At 36.7% G+C, this 17,104-nt stretch overlaps 1 protein-coding gene across 1 annotated transcript in view; it reads left to right on the top strand.

The window, feature by feature from the left end:
- The window catches only part of TGFBI (transforming growth factor beta induced), a 45,433-nt gene that overhangs the window by 20,083 nt on the left and 8,246 nt on the right, over positions 1 to 17,104 (top strand). The window contains exons 4-14 of the mRNA XM_026686970.2: positions 296 to 453; positions 1,427 to 1,591; positions 2,874 to 3,020; positions 3,164 to 3,305; positions 6,244 to 6,456; positions 7,611 to 7,748; positions 8,994 to 9,130; positions 10,255 to 10,391; positions 12,832 to 12,962; positions 15,435 to 15,559; positions 16,959 to 17,061. Coding sequence (XP_026542755.1) covers positions 296 to 453; positions 1,427 to 1,591; positions 2,874 to 3,020; positions 3,164 to 3,305; positions 6,244 to 6,456; positions 7,611 to 7,748; positions 8,994 to 9,130; positions 10,255 to 10,391; positions 12,832 to 12,962; positions 15,435 to 15,559; positions 16,959 to 17,061 — 1,596 coding nt within the window. The remainder of the gene's footprint in view (positions 1 to 295; positions 454 to 1,426; positions 1,592 to 2,873; positions 3,021 to 3,163; positions 3,306 to 6,243; positions 6,457 to 7,610; positions 7,749 to 8,993; positions 9,131 to 10,254; positions 10,392 to 12,831; positions 12,963 to 15,434; positions 15,560 to 16,958; positions 17,062 to 17,104) is intronic.

Below are 17,104 nucleotides of genomic sequence, written 5' to 3'. Positions count from 1 at the left end.
TAGTTCCGCCCTAGAGACAAACCCAGAGCTAGATGACCTTGGTCCAGTCACTCCCTCTCACCCTTAGGAAGGAGGCAGTGCTAAGCCACTTCTGAAATTTTGTCAAGAAAACTACAAGGACTTGTCCAGGTGGTCACCAGGAGTAAATGTTGACTTGAAGGCACCACAGAAAGAGAAAGAGAAAAAGAGAGGGAGGGAGAGACAGAGGGAGAAGGAAAGGGAGAGGGAAAGAGAATAGATTTTGTTCTTAACTGACTATGATTTTGCTAAAGAGATATGCCTTTATTTTTAACAGCTTTGCCACTTGTCAATCTTTATGAGACACTTGGAGTTGTCGGAGCCACCACCACTCAGCTCTATTCTGCCAGCTCTAACCTGAGTGCTGAAATCACAGGCCCTGGCAGCTACACAATCTTTGCCCCCACCAATGAAGCCTGGGCATCCCTGCCTGCTGTAAGTCTAGGGCAGCTGCATGTTGCTCAACATGAGTGGAATTCCTCATGTGATAGAACTCTAAGCTTGGTTTTAACCAATCATTATGAATAAAACTAAGAATACATAAATGTGAAGAAGTTGGATCCAGAGTTATGCCTGTGAAATGAAACATTTGCCTTGTCTTTATCAGAAATATTATTGAAATATGCTTGACATATTTTTTAAAAATATGAGATTAAGTGGAATTATATAAACTATGTGCGGCAAATAGGGGGATATCACTATATCTATCCAGGCTCATGAAAGCTAAGAACAAGTTAGACTGCAAAAGAATGTAGGAGATGAATGTCAGATCGGCAATCAAAAAGTAGATTCTTTGTCTTTATTTTGAGCCAGTGTCTCCTGAAGGAGGACAAGGGCATCAGACTAATTAAAGTAGTGTTGGGTTATCACGTCACAAGCTTTCCCATTTTTATACACCTGTTGCAATGTTGCACATCTGCTTCAAAATGTAAGAACTTGTGGCATAATACTGCTACCAGTGCTTTCATCAATCTAATGAAAACAATAAAATTCTGTGGATATTGTTGCACTGACTGAATTTGAAGTTATCACTGCACCCCATTCATTAGCTTGGTTTCCGACTTGGAAAGGCAACATTCCTTTTCTCAAGGGTAAGCCACCTCAACATAGTGCCTCCAAATTGTTCTGTTACTAACCATGTTAACTGAGAATTAGGGTAGCTGTACTTTAATGCGTTGGGTTGGAAAAGGAAGCAGATGTAAGGAAAATTTATGTTAAGAAAATGTTGAGATACCAACTGCTGTTTTTCTGGCATAGCTCTCAATTCTCACTCTAGGGAAACTTGTACAGTTCCCTACCTCCTACCAGGCAGAAAGCAGATAGAAATAGTCACGTAAAATACATAAGACCAGACCTGGGATAGGATGCTCAGAACAGCCAACTCTTTAATATGATTTCTTGATTTTAGGAAGTGTTGGATTCTTTGGTGAGCAATGTCAATATTGAGCTGCTAAATGCTCTGCGATATCACATGGTGAATAAACGAGTCCTAACTGACGAGCTAAAACACGGGCTTTCTCTCCCTTCAATGTACCAGAATATTGACATCAAGATTCATCATTACCCAAATGGAGTAAGTATCTGGTAAATTTACAAATACAGTTGGGCACAGACTTAACTTCAGGGATGGGATTCAAATTTTTTAACAACCGGTTCTGTGGGCGTGGCTTAGTTGGTAGGCATGGCTTGGTGGTCATGGGACTGGCTGGGTGTGGCCAACTCAACATCACTCACATCGCGGCACACATCTCCTCGCCTGGCCTCTCATGATTGTGGGGATGCTGAAACAGTCGTAAGTGTGAAAAATGGTCTTAAGTCACTTTTTTCAATGCCATTGTAACTTTGAATGGTCACTCCACACAAGCAAAGTACCAGCCAAGGAAGGGAAAAAAACTCAAGAGAAGTTCCTGAGACAGGAAGTCTAGTCCTGCCAAGAATGTAATAAGGGTTAACAAAGAGGCAGTTTCAGTAAGCAACACCAAAATGTTTCCTTCCTGCCTTCCTTACAGGATTAGGCGGGTAATTTCTTCTAACAACTGGTTGTCTGAACTGCTTAGAATGTTAACAACCGGTTCTAGCGAATAGGTGTGAACTGGTAGAATCTCACCCCTGCTTAACTTAGACTTAACTGGATGAAGATAAGATTATTTCATTTTGGATGGCTTAATAATGTAGCCAGTTATATTAATATAAATTAACTTTCTACAGTATGATAGCCAAAAAAATAGAAGACTAGTTTTTTAAATTGTTTTTATCTGGAGTTGCTACCATAAATAAACCCTTTAAAGAGATGTTATCATACCCGTTATGATGAATATATGTATATAGCATGTTTGTAGGAATGCAAAGATTTTAAAAAACTGAACACAGCTCCTTTATTCACATCTCCCTGCAGCCATATAATATTTTCATTATAATATATAATTTAAAAGAAAACTGCTAAATTATTTTGAGACAGAAGGGGGAAAACTTCTACTGGACATAGGTGTAGAGTGAATATAATACAAATTATATGAAGGAAAAGCAGTGAATTATATATGCATCAGTTTTTATAGGTTCAGTGCCTTGGATTTAGATGTTTGTGTTCAAGTAAAAAAGTTTGAGTAAAAAGGTGTTCTTTGAAATTGATCTTTAACTTTATGAGTTTTTATTAAAGTAAAAGTATTAATTTACAAATAGCTATTTGTAAAATCTATAGATTCTTCAAAATATTCTGTCCGATCTACACAAGCAATCTCTAGATTCATTCTCTCTTAATGATACCCTTCTTGTGTTATGCCATCCTTCAAATCAATATAGACATTTAATGCCAACAATATATTCATTTTCATTTATTCCTGTCATGCCCATTCCAGATTGTGACTGTGAACTGTGCTAGATTGCTGAAGGCTGACCATCATGCTACCAATGGAGTAGTCCATCTGATAGACAAAGTCATTTCTACAACTTCCAACAGTATCCTGCAAGTTGTAGAGATTGAAGAAAGTCTTGAAACTCTCAGGGTAAGTTCATCTGAAATGATTTCGTTCTTATTTCCTTACACCAATGGAACGTGAGATCACTTTCTTTGAAATTTGTGTAATCGGCAACTTTATTAGATTTATTCTAACTTAAACAATTCTCTTTCTTTTCCATTTGTTTAAAGACTGCTGTGGCAGCAGCTGGTCTCAATAATCTTTTAGATGGCGAAGGTCAATTTACCTTATTAGCACCAACCAATGAAGCTTTTGAGAAGATCCCTAAAGAAATGTTAAACAGGATCCTGGGAGACCCAGGAGCTCTGAAAGGTAAATAACTACAATCTATCCATAATAATAATACCATAGAAAGTCTATTGCTTTCACCAGAGATTTGAGTCTATGTAGAAGCTAAATGTATTTTTGAAATTTATTACTGTTCAATCCTCTTTATTCCCTTGAATTATAGTGAGACAGTAAATTATGGTTACAAATGACAGGAACTGTATTGAGGTATAACACACTATTCTGAGGATTATGAATGACCATTTTAGCTTTCATTATCATTCATCCTTTCAGAAATATAGAAATCACGTTTCAACATTCTCTTGGCAAAGCTGAATCTTCCTTTGAATCATATTCTTTTAAGATGTTCTTATTTTCATAAGAAATAAATACTTGTATGGGAGAATTAATCAAGTTTTTAAATATTATTAGCATTAATATTAAAGGTATGTATAGTATGAGATCAGCTTATCTGATGTACCATTGATGGAGACTTTTGGTCTTTCTCAGTTATGAAATCCAAAGATTTTTTTTTTGTATTTTGTGGTGAAAACTTTATTTAAACTTCTAATGAAATTACATTTTATTTCTACTTTGTGAAAGTAACGTATGTTTGGGTATACATAGTGTATGTGAATGTAAATACACATATGTGCATATCACCTTATAATCTAAGGCAACATTATATATTTAAAAATGGACTGAACCTAGTCACTAGGCTTTTCAACTCATTTGAACAAATGAAATTGCCTTTCGGTTTTAACTAGAGGTTCTAATTAAAGAATTAGGCCACTTATTTTGAAATCTAATAAAACTTTAATCAAGATGTCAGTTCTCATGATCTAGAGCAAGGGTGTCAAACTCAAGGCCTGGCCTGGAGGCCGGATCCGGGCCATGGCGTACTTAGATCCAGCCTACAGGGCCGCCCTGGAAACAGCAAAGGATTGGCCCACAGTGCCTCTTCCAGCAAAAATGGAGCTCTGCGACCCTCCCGAGTTCAGTTTTCACTGGCAGAGGGTTCAGGGTGCCATCGCAGCCAAAAATGGAGTTGTGAGGGCCACAGATGGCCCTCCTGAGCTCTGTTTTCACTGGCAGAGGGTTGCAAGAAGCTGTCGCAGCTGAAAACAGAGCTCGGGAGCCTGTTTTCACTGGGCGAGCGCTCAGATCTCCAAAGGCAACCCCAGCATGAGTGATGTCAAACTGACCACATCCATCCTGGCCCCCAAGGTTAAACACAACCCTGATGTGGCCCAAATGAAATTGGATTTGACACCCCTGATCTAGAGCTAAGAGAGGCAAAAGCTTTGATAGTGTGTCCCTTTTGCTCTCTGTTCAACTGTTATACCAACAAGTTATATATGAATGGAAGGAACCTGACTGGAGTAATAGTTTGCAGTGTTTGGATGCCTCCCTACTACAGTGGTGGTTCTTCCTAAACTCTTTTGGTATACGATGTTTACATGAGTCACTGCTTTGGCAATGAGCTTTTTCAACCCTTGTGCTGACTTGAAGGCAGGAATGGAGAGAGGAAACCTCGAGAAAGCTGTGTCAGCATTGACTCATGACCAAGAAATCAGATGCAGAGAGAACTGAGGAAGCTGGTCAGCACTTTCTATGGGGGGAAAGATGAACAATAGCAATCAGAATGTTTAATGATGTATTTGATGACACTAGATGGGCCTCAAAATAAACAACACTCATTCATTTCTAAAGCCAAAGCATAGTATAATTTAGACCAGTTGTCTGTACTTTTAAACGGGGAAACAATCCTCAGTTTTGCCAAGGATCTGAACAAATGCGTTCAGTAAGAGTTGAGAAACATCTTATCTTTAGGAAATAAATGTACCTGATTTTGTATATGTGAACTATACTGTACTATATAAGCACTTATTAGCAAAGAAATATTTTAGTATAGTAAGGAAGGCTTAGAATGGATTTGAAGACTACAGGCAGTTCCTGGATTAAGAATGGATTCTGTTCCATTTGAATGGGTTCTGTGTTTAATTTGAAATATGTAAGTTGGAACTCATATTTATGAATAGACTGCCTATTACTAAAAATGACAGATGGCTTTTCCTTCTTTCAGCTGATAAACTACTGATGCTATGCAGTGTTTACATGAACTGCTGAACACTCCTGAAAACAGGCAGTATATTAAAAAAAAACACTTCAGTGGTTTATAAAAACATTGTGCACCATCAGTGGTTCATTGGCTCAAGGAAGGACAACACCGTCTGCCATTTTTAGTGACATTACCAGCCCATTGGTAAGTATGCATTGTTCATAAGTCAGATGTTCTCAACCTGGAGACAGCCTGTATGGGTTCTCTGGATACATAATGATATTATTACAATATACAAGTTTCTATCCCTCACTATTTTTATTCCAATAGTTCCAACAACTGTTCCAACAAAGGAATTTTACCACTACTGGGCAGGACTCTCTTAGAGAAATGGCTACAGAATGTCTGCAAATAGTAATCTCCCCTTTATGGATGATGATGATGATGATGAGAGGATGGTTGGATTTGGAACAAGCAACTGATTCCTCCTTGGCTCAGACTAGTAGAATTCCTTCCTTGTCCTTAAGCAGCTCCTCTGTCCTTAAGTATTGTATTTATAATTGATTTGCTTGTATGACCAGGCAGACTGGAGACTACAAGCATCTCTTTTTTTATATATGCAATGAACTAAAACAATGAGTCCACCCTTCTCAGCCTATCCTCCAGATATAATTCTAGGAGTTGTAGACTCAACATATCAGGAGGGCATTAGATTAGAGAAAGCTGCACTGAGCAATTTGCAAGATTTTTTTTAGCTTGACTATTTTGCCTATTTATAAACAAACATATTGAGCACGTCTGCCTGCTGTTGTTCTGAAATATTATTTAATTTTCACTCCATGGCTTACCAATCACTAGAAGAGATGTACAAACTACTTTAAAAAAATATTCCGCTTACTATGTTCTATTCACCTACCATAGCACTGCTGAACAACCACATCTTAAAAACAGCTATGTGTGCTGAAGCTATTATTGCCGGTTTATCCATGGAAACTCTAGAGGGTCATATGTTGGAAGTAAGCTGTGTTGGCAACCAGCTGATTCTCAATGGAAAGTCCATCATTGCTGACAAGGATGTAATGGCCACAAATGGAGTGATACACATGATCAATGAACTTCTCATCCCAGACTCTGGTAAACACCCCCCTCCTCCTCCTCTTCTTCCAACATGGTTTATAGAACTATTCATTGTTGCCCGTTTGAAATGAATGTGAAATAGGAAAATGGAAATTGCATATAGTTTATGCCCATCCTATAATGTACGCTTCCTTGTTCATAGAGATTCTGATCCTTGCATGTTCCCTATACTTTTGAGAAGTGGTAGGTATTGTTAAAAAACAACAACCGCAAATTACTTTTAGGCAGATATAATTATGAAAATGGGCAAGAGACAATCAGGCTAAAACTAGATATTTTTCACCTTGACAAAGGTTGTGTATAATTAGGAAGATGCTTTACTTCATTAAATTTTTTTTTTATCATTTTCAACTTCTAAAATGAAATAAGGAGAAATACGGAATGGCAGTGCTAATTCTTTCTGTTTAAACAAAACATGGAAGAAACTAAAAACACGAAGAATGATTTGTTTTTGAACAATTTTGAAACTGTTTTGATCCAAATTTAGTTAAGCCTAAATTGCACTCATTGAAACCAGTGGAATTAGTCATGACAAATTAGTCATAGGGGTCCTTGAGGGATTGCTTTTTTCCAAGAATCTCTACTCACCCAAGGAGATCAGGTAGAATGGGCATGCTGCAAATATTGACAGCCAAAGAGTATCAGCTGACAGGGACCAAAAAAACCGAGCTTTTTCCACAGTGACCCCTACTCTATGGAATATCTTCTCTTTGGAGATTAAAGTGCCCCCAATCTTAGTCTTTTGTAAGGCCCTAAAAACTTGTCTATGCTCCCGTGTCTGGATTGCTGAGTGTGTGAAGGGCCCAGTTTCTTGTCTGTATTGCGAACTGGCCAAATACCTTGCTCCCATGTATCGGGATATTTTTAGTGTTTTAAAATGTTTTTAGAATTTTAATTGTAATGTAGTATTTTCTGAATTATAAGCTACCCAGAGTTGATTGAGAGGGGCAGCCATAGAAATTTTAATGAATAAATAAAAGAAACAAATAAACAAAAAACAATGCCCTGTTGAATTCACTAAGCACACTTAAGTATGATTATTATTTTTAGTTTTAACAAATACAATCCTGCCCCTTTATCAGGTACTGTTTTAATATGTATAATAATTATGAAATCCATTTTGACATCTGTTGTTGTTATTTTAATTGAAGCTAAAACTCTGCTGGAGTTGGGAAAGGAATCCGATGTTTCAACATCTATTGACCTTTTTAGACAAGTTGGTCTCGGTTCACATCTTACTGGGAATGAGCGTTTGACAGTCCTGGCTCCCATCAATTCTTTCTACAAAGGTTTGTATACTTGAACTCTTATACAGTGAGACCTGTTTGTCATTAAGTGCCTCATGTCCAATCAACAAGCTGAAATGGAGGGAGAGGTAGAAAGCACATCCCTCTTCCCGTGCCTGGAATTGTGCCTTTGGATGTGCCTTCTACTTGAATTAACTGCTAAGAATAATTTTTAATTAGTAGGATTGCATTACAAAACCATATCCAATCCTACTCTTTTTTGCTGGAATTCAGGATTTGTAATAGTTCTCAATTACACACACACACACACACACACACACACACACACACACACACACATTTTCCTAAAGTTGATTCTTAGCTAGTTAAAACAAGGTCATTTATACATAAGAGAGTCAAAACGTTAAACATAAAATTGTTAAAGATTTACAAATGACCCAGTGTAGATCTATCATATTAAAATAGATTGCTGATCAATTGTTGGAGCAGTGGGACAAAAAATGAGGAGAAAGAGGATAAAATAGTGTATACAACATCCTAAATATCCTTAGTATATAATTATATCATATCAAAGTGGGTTTTAGTGCATGCAAATTTACGTGACAGCAAATGCTTCCAGATAGAATAGATATGTTCTAAGCTATTAGCATAAACTGTAAGCTTTCATGATCGAATTGAGTAGTATAAAAGTACTATAAGTAAACAATAAATAAAATAAATTGGGTGGTAGGTTGGGGAATGTCAATTCAACATATCTGGAGGCCATCATAATGGAAAGTCCCCAAGTATTTGGGTTTTCATACCACCATCACCATGCCGGCCAAAACCCAGAATGATTTTTTTTTTTAGAATATCTATCTGGTAACAACCTAGGAGGAATTGAACATGGGTGGGGAGGAGTAGATGAAAAATTGTGAGATTTCTGCTGTAAATAGGCTGAAAAATGCAATTGTTGTTCATTGCTTAGACTATCGCAGAGGAGGGGGAGAGAAAGTTGGAGGAAATGCTAATTTTGTTTCTATGACCTTTTCATGCAGAGGCATCCACAGGATTGGTTAAAATGATGAAAGCGCTATTGCAATGTTGCAACATATGCCTTTTGGTATGTGTGTGCAAAATCTCGATGCATGTGTAAAAGGGAAGAACGTGCATCGTAGCACGGCTTTTATAATTTGCCACCTTTGTCATCTCATACAGATGCTTCCGTCTGGATATATTTTCAAATGAAATCAATTGACTGTGTGCTGATCTGAATGTATGAATAATGGTTTTTTTTTTTTTCTGCAGATCACAGTCCTTCAGCAAACAGAAATTTGCTTCAAAATCATATAATCAAAGAGCAGCTTTCTTCTAAATACCTTTTCCATGGACAGAAGCTAGAAACTTTGGGTGGAAAAGAATTGAGAGTATTTGTATACCGCAATGTATGTTTCTCTTTAATAATTACTGCTAGTTTGATATTTAATTCTTATAGTATGTTATGATAGTTTGTAAACATATACAGAACCCAACTGGAAGATAACTATTATGTTTCATGCTATAATATGTCTGCAGCCTGCAGATTATAACTTTCCCCCAAATAACTCTTGGCAGCATATATAAAGATATTCCTTGTTTATCTTCTCAACGGTTCTCAAAGATTGGTTTCATCTAGGGATTTGTAGTTGAGCAAGGATTGATACAGATACAGATAATCAGAGTTGGAAGGGACCTTGTAGGTCATCTAGTCCAACCCCCCCCGCTCAAGCAGGAGACCCTACACCATTTCTGACAAATGGCAGTCCAATCTCTTCTTGAAAGTCTCAAGTGATGGCGCTCCCACAACTTCCGAGGGCAAGCTGTTCCATTGGTTGATTGTTCTCACTGTCAGAAAGTTTCTCCTTGTTTCCAGGTTAAATCTCTCCTTGTTCAGTTTCCATCCATTATTCCTTGTCTGGCCTACAGGTGCTTTAGAAAATAGCTTGACCCCCTTCCTCCCTGTGGCAGCCCCTCAAATATTGAAATTGGATTTGACACCCCTGATCTAGAGCTAAGAGAGGCAAAAGCTTTGATAGTGTGTCCCTTTTTCTCTCTGTTCAATTGTTATACCAACAAGTCTCCTCATGATTGGTATATCAACCTTCCTATTCCATATCCAATAATTTATCTGTAGTAGAAGACACATTCTGTTCCTGATTCAGAAAAAAAACGACTTATTTTTATCTTTCTTTTTCAGTAGAAAGCTTTTTCAAACAATGTCGAATTGATCAGCAGAATGCAACTGGGAGCAAATGTATATCAAAGCTCTTTCTTAAGAGCGGAGGCTTAACTGCACTTCCTTTTTATTGTTTCACTGTAACTTTTGGGGCACCTTCATCATTTCTTCTAGAAGTTTGTGGCTTCCTCAAAGCATATTTTGAAAGCCCATAGGGAGGTAGAAGGGGGATGTTTATCTTCATTTATTCATATGATTTAGATAAATAATAGGAGGCAGTTGTGTTGGGTCCTGATTAGGGACCAAACTTGGTAAAATGTCACACATTCCAAATTTATGCAATCCCTCTTGTAGAATCTCTGCATAGAAAATGCCTGCATTGCTGCTCATGACAAAAGAGGAAGATTTGGTACTTTGTTTGCTATGGACAAGATGCTAAGTCCCCCTATGGGAACTGTTATGGATATACTCAAAGCAGATGATCGCTTCAGGTAATAGTTTTCCTTCTTACTATTATTGTACAAGCAGTAGAGTAGGAAAAACAGTTTTGCTTCTGTAAGGATTGTTTGGAGAAGCTAATTGTTTCTATTTAAAACATACAAATATATATATGTATGGTATTCAGCTTTGTTCGGGTATTTTCCCAGGTCATTGTAGTTGTGCTTTTAAAGTTGTAGCAACGTTTGGCAGAATCTCATCTGCCATCATCAGGCTTCATATACAGAAGCCTGATGATGGGAGATGAGATTCTGCCAAACGTTGCTACAACTTTAAAAGCACAACTACAATGACCTGGGAAAATACCCTAACAAAGCTGAATACCATACATGTAAGTACCCGCGAAAACTTAAGAAAACAAATATATATATATATGTATATACAAACATATAACTTAGGTTTTAAATATAGTCTTCGACTTACAACAGTCAATTTAGTGATCATTCAAAATTACAACGGCACTGAAAAAAGTGACTTATGACTGTTTTTCACACTTACGACCATTACAGCATTCCTATGGTCACATGACCAAAATTCATAAGCTTGGCAACTAACTCATTCTTATGACAGTTGCAGAGTCCCGGGGTCATGTGATCACTTTTTGCAACCTTCAGACAAGCAAAGTCAATGGGGAAGCCAGATTCATTTAATACCATATTACTAACTTAACAACTGCAATGATTCACTTAACAAATATGGCAAGAAAGATCGTAAAATGGGGCAAAATTCACTTAACAAATGACTCACTTAGCAACAGAAACTTTGGGATCAATTATGATTGTAAGGTGAGAACTACCTGCATGTATTTCTCTTATATATTAAAAAAAATAAGCAGGAAACAGAAGTTATTTTTAACTATATCAGATTACTGGCTCATCTGATTCATTATTGTCTCTATTGACTGGTAGTGACACTCCAAAGTTTCTGAGAGGAATCTGCTTCATCTCTTCTAATGTGCCTAATGCAATCCTGAATGACATTTGTTGTGTTAAAATATTGGCACACACTTACAGCCAAAAGTTGTCAGCCTTCTCTATTTGCAGAAAGATAACTGTAAGCTTACCAAATCTGTTGCTATCTGTTAAACCTTCTGTACAAGCTGTGTCCTATGACAGAAAAAGAGAACAGGATATCTGTGTACAGTTGCTACATCTTCCTGTGCCCCACCTCTTCAAACTGATTAACATAAAGAAGCTTTGACCCTTGGGTTAGCTTTCACAAGTGGGTGTGTGAGTGAGTGTGTAGGCATGAGCATGCATGCAAGCCAGGAGGGGGCGGGGGGGGGGGACAGCTGGATGGAAATATGAAACATAAAATAGGTAACTATGGTCATTTTCGTATTGAGATGTGAAACCTGGAACCACACTGCTTGCCAAATGAGAATTTTTCATTAAAAAATAAAATAAAATGAAAACAGGGAGAAAATTGAATAATGGAATTATTAGGTATGTTTAATTGATATGGTGGTAGGCATTTGGAGAGAGTAAGGTTGAATATATATATTGAAGAATTATGAATTAATATGAATATAATGCAATGAGAGATGTATGATATATTGATGCCACACTGTTAATGTATTGTTGTTATATGTAGATTGAAATAAAAAAATAGGAAAAAAAATATGAAATATACAATAACTCCCCCTTCCCTTTCTCCCTATTGTGCTATCAGCTGTTCATAGACCTACGCTAAGGGAAGATCTATAGAAGTTGGGTCTCTTAGAGGTTCCTTTTTTGCTTGCTTTTTAGAATACATTTGGTGGTTTTACAGATTTACATTCAGCTTTAAAAAAAACTATTTTCACAGTGTTTAGACAGGAAGTTAACCACTGACATCTTTACAAGCGGTCAAGAAGTCAAGACAGTGGTCACAACCACACAATCTAAACAAATCATTTTTTTATGTACATCAACATGCATAAAAAAAGACAGGGCTTTGATATTGGAGTCACAACTGCCATGTTATATTATTATATTATTATATATTATTATATTATTATTATTATTATTATTTTGAAACCTCACACAGACTTCCCTGGAGTTAACCAAGAACGTTCATTGAATCCTTTTTGGATCTCAGACATCTTGAGCAAATTTGCAAGATAGGCCACTTAGATGCTTTTGTTCTAATGAAAGCAGTTTGTGAACTGCAAAGATAAAAGTCTCTGTACACCAGGCTTCTCAAAAAATTAAACAACCAATCTGCCGGGAAGTCTTAGCTTAAAAATAATTGCTAATTTTCCTTAAGCACTTTGCTCCAGTTCAACAATTTATTATAGGTATGTGAATTCTGAAATGAACGAATAAGTCACTTGCTCAGGAACTTCATGTAGAGATTGGGGCCACTGCATTGTAGCTGTGATATTTTATACTGCCTTTGGAAACTTGTAATTCTTAACCAAGGATTTCTGTTCATTTGTGATTTTTTTTACAGTACCCTGGTGGCTGCCATCCAATCTGCAGGCCTAACTGAAACACTGAATAGGCCAAGATCCTTCACAGTGTTTGCACCGACAAATGAAGCTTTTCAAGCCATGCCTCAGAGGGAGCTAAACAGACTTATGGGTAACTTCCCAAGTTCTTATTGATCAATTATATTTATACTACTTATTCTCAGCCTTCCAGTAAACTTCCAATATTTTATTTTGTTTCAGCCTCAAAAATACACAGCTTCCCTTTGATATACTAGTGAAAAAAATAGTGTACAGAAATATTATTAGACTAAAACGTAGACAGATGCTTTTACAAATTGGTACTCTATTAGTCTTTGTTACATTAGTATTTATTTAAATTTATAATATCTTATGTATTTTTCCATTTTCTCACAAGAAAGAAGTGAACTTTTACTAACTCCACTAAAATAATGACCCAGAAAACTTATATTTTTACCATTACTCATGAATATATGTAGTAAGATTTTCCTGCAACCGATCCACATCCATTAATAGAACTGATTCACCCACTGAAGCATAGACTATACATGCACAGCTGATTGTGAAGTCATCCAAAATTCCAGTCACTATCCAGATATTTTCCAGCAATAATAATATGGTCAAAAACGTGTAGGTTCAATATAGTAATATCATACACATTAGCTGAAATGGTCACTTGAAAATAATCAATATGAAGCCATATTAGGACATGAGACATGAATATTTCAGTCATCTTTTCTGCAAGTAATGAAGCATTCAGGCTTGTGCAGAGAATATCTAATTATGGGTTTGAAATAATATAATAAAATTATATTTTATTTATTGAAACTAGTTTGGAGACATCGTAATAAAGCAGATATCAACGTATGAGCACTGACTATCCCTTGTAAGTTCCTAGAGCAGCATTCTGCACATTTGTTCTATTGTTTAGAAATACTTTGTAATTGATTTATAGCTACTATAAGCAGTTGGGATGCTGAGAAATCCCAGGATCAGTCAAAATGTTCTTACGCTTTATAAGCAAATGTTTAGCTTACTCTTTCTGAAAGTGATCAGTCATAGGTAGGAAAATACAGAATACAAATAGAAAGACGGGGGAAAGTTACAGTGACTGTTGAAGTTACAATGGCATGGAAAAATGTGACTTATGATCATTTTTCACACTCACTACCATTGCAGCATCCCCATGGTCACATGATCAAAATTCAGATGCTTGGCAACTGACTCGTATTTATGACAGTTGCAGTGGCCTGAGGTCATGTCATCAAGTTTTGCGACCTTCTGATGCGTAAAGTCAATGGGGGAAGCCAGACTCACTTAACAACCATCTTACTAACTTAACAATTGCAGTGATTCACTTAACAACTGTGTCAAGAAAATGGGGCAACATTCACTTAAAAATTGTCTCACTTAGCAACAGAAATTTTGGGCTAATTTCAATTGTAAGTCGAGGATTACCTATATAATTCTACCGATACATAAGAGCAGTGATCAAATTATCTATACATTCCATTAGACTTCATTCTCAGCTGTGGAGAGCAAAGTTCTGTGAAACAAGCGGATCCATAGAATGACAGATTTCTGACTGTCCATGTGATAGTTTGAGTGGAGTTGGGGCCACTGGAGTTTGACTGACTGGCTGTATCAAAAATCTAATAAACATGTTAGCAATTTGAATGTGATGTAGATGGTATTGTAAAATACCTGCCTCTTATTGTTTCTGTATCTAAAGATCTCAACATTTTATCTTCAGAAAAGCTAAACCATCATTATCCTCAAATTCACAGTGCCCAGATAATTCAATAATTATACATTAGATAATTCAATCATTAGTTCTGAGCCCAACATTTTCCTAGAGATCAAAGATAAATACTGCTCTTTCATGCTAAATATATTGTAGTTCCATGTCTACCAGTCTTTGGGCCAGGGGGAATGAATTATATATTTTTTAGACTTCCATTTGAGATTCAGTTTTGCCCTTAAAAAAAATAGAATAGTGTTTGCTCTCAATCTTCCAGCTATTTTTGGCCACATTTAGAAACTTTTGCCAAAAAGCAATTTTATACACCAGATGTAAGGATTCAGTGTCAATATGTACTGCCATTCTCGTTTATTTAAAAATATGCAAGGAACAGGAAGAGCAGCTAATTATGTCAATGGGACAGAAACAAAATGGCAAAGCAGGTTTACGCCAAGCTAGCATTTGACCTAAAAGGAGAGCACAGTTTGGCCTCTTTTATAGAATTCCCAAAATTCAAGTCTTTTTTTGCACTTTTTGCACCTAACATGAATAAATGTGTTTCTTTCTGTTTGGGGCACTGTATCCCTCCTGCTGTTGCCCAAAGTGCTCCAGCTGCAGAGTGTGAAACAGTTTATTAGGTCGAAGGAATTGCTATGATTGTCTAGGGGAATCTTGATAGAAATACTAGACGGGAAACAGCTGCTTGGTTTAATGTAAAGGGAACACTTTTGATACTTTTCTCTGCTTATGAACACTGCCAATATGGTATTTTGTTTTGTTTTTTTTAATTACCACGAACTATGGGAAATAAGCTATAAACCTGAAATATGATTGGTCTCCTCTTACCTTTCCTTCCTGTCCTAGGTAATGCAAAAGAACTTGCCAACATCCTTAAGTACCACATTGGGGATGAAATTTTAGTGAGCGGAGCAGTTGGTGCCGTTGTAAGAATCAAGTCTCTGCAGGGTGATAAACTGGAAGTCAGCTCTGTAAGTTTATGATGTTGCCCTCCCTTTTTTTAAAAAAGATTTTTTTTATTGTCGCTCAATCTGTCGTAATGCAGTTTAAAGAACAGCTACTAAATTTATATCACCTTTAATTTTTTTTTTTTTTAAAGGCCACTAGGATTTAGCAAACTGGAGGTTGCCAGATGGAGCCTTAGGAAGTAAAGCTATTAAAGTCTAATGTTAGGGGAAAATCTGTTTTCTTTCCCAGTGGACATTGTCTTTATTATTGAAGATTAGCATTCATTTACCCTTCCACGGTTTTCATTCTTCCTGCCATGTAGTCTCAAAGCAAGACCTGCTGGTTGGTTGGGAATGACAACTATTTTTTATATTGCACTGATTACATAAGGTTTAGGAAAAAAAATTATTTGTATGTTACGGAGGATGGAACTAAAATAAGACTCTCCCACACACAGTTCCAGATAAGTGAGTTTTAGTGATACTAATGCAAAGACGTTAAGCAGCTCTGCACTTTTAAATGTTTTTGTAAATTCTGTGTTTGAGAAAGAGTAGTTCAACAATAAAAACCTTTAATTAGTTTATTGGCCTAGCCAAAGACAGAGGCTTGAAAACCAGAATCTGCCTTACAGAGAAAGACCAATGAGTTATAAGTAGCATTTGCCACAGCCCAATCAAGGTTTGTGTGTGTATGGGTGTGTGTGTGCATGCACACTATATAAACACTAATTTACTCCATTTCTCAGTTTGGGCTAGGGCTTCAGAATGGGTTTATAATGGTGTGGCAAAGTAGAACTTTTCTTGAGACAATATTATTACTGTATTTTACCTTACCTTTCCCATTAAAGCTCAAGGCAAGATCAGTGATATTTTTCCTCTCATTTTCTTAAGTTGGGCTAAGAGACTGTGACTGAAAGGTTTTTTACTGTTCTCTGACTTTTTGGTTGTTTCCTTGCAGACATTTCATTACCCAAACGAGGTAACATCACGTATGGGTAAGATTGGGTAATGAAACATCTGCTAGAAAAAAATGAAGCTCAGAGAACACCTCATTTCAACCGCTGAGCTACAAATATTCTCCTCTATTGTTAGATCGTGATTGGCCTAGAATCACCCAGAGAGCTCTGTGCCTACTTCCGGCCAAGCTTCCACAACCCCACCCAGCATCTGTGCAAAGAAAAACACGTATATAACTGACACTGTACTTCTTTGAAACATAGCCTGCTCCAGCTTTTATTTGTGAGACCAAAATATCCGAAACCAGTCAATAGCACAAGCAACCTTAATTTTTTTTAAAAAAAAAACCCTGCCTATATGAATATTACAATCTACTTATATATTAGATTTTTGCAAATTAGTTTATGTTCTGTCATCTCATTTCTTCATATGCTTTGACAATTTATCTCTACCTTTTCTACTTCAGAGAAACCACATAATAAACATCAACAGGATTCCTGTTGCCGAAGCTGATATTATGGCCACCAATGGTGTGATTTATGCAGTCAATAGTATCTTACAACCCCCAGGTAGGTCAGCTTGAGTTCAAGCAGAACACATTTTGCCCTATAT

This window comes from Notechis scutatus, chromosome 2, assembly GCF_049901735.1.
Source record: "Notechis scutatus isolate UNSWTSFEM ecotype Mainland chromosome 2, rNotScu1.2, whole genome shotgun sequence".
NCBI lineage: Eukaryota > Metazoa > Chordata > Lepidosauria > Squamata > Elapidae > Notechis > Notechis scutatus.
The sequence above is the reverse complement of the archived record's forward strand: the minus strand, read 5'-3'. Positions and strand labels throughout refer to the sequence as shown.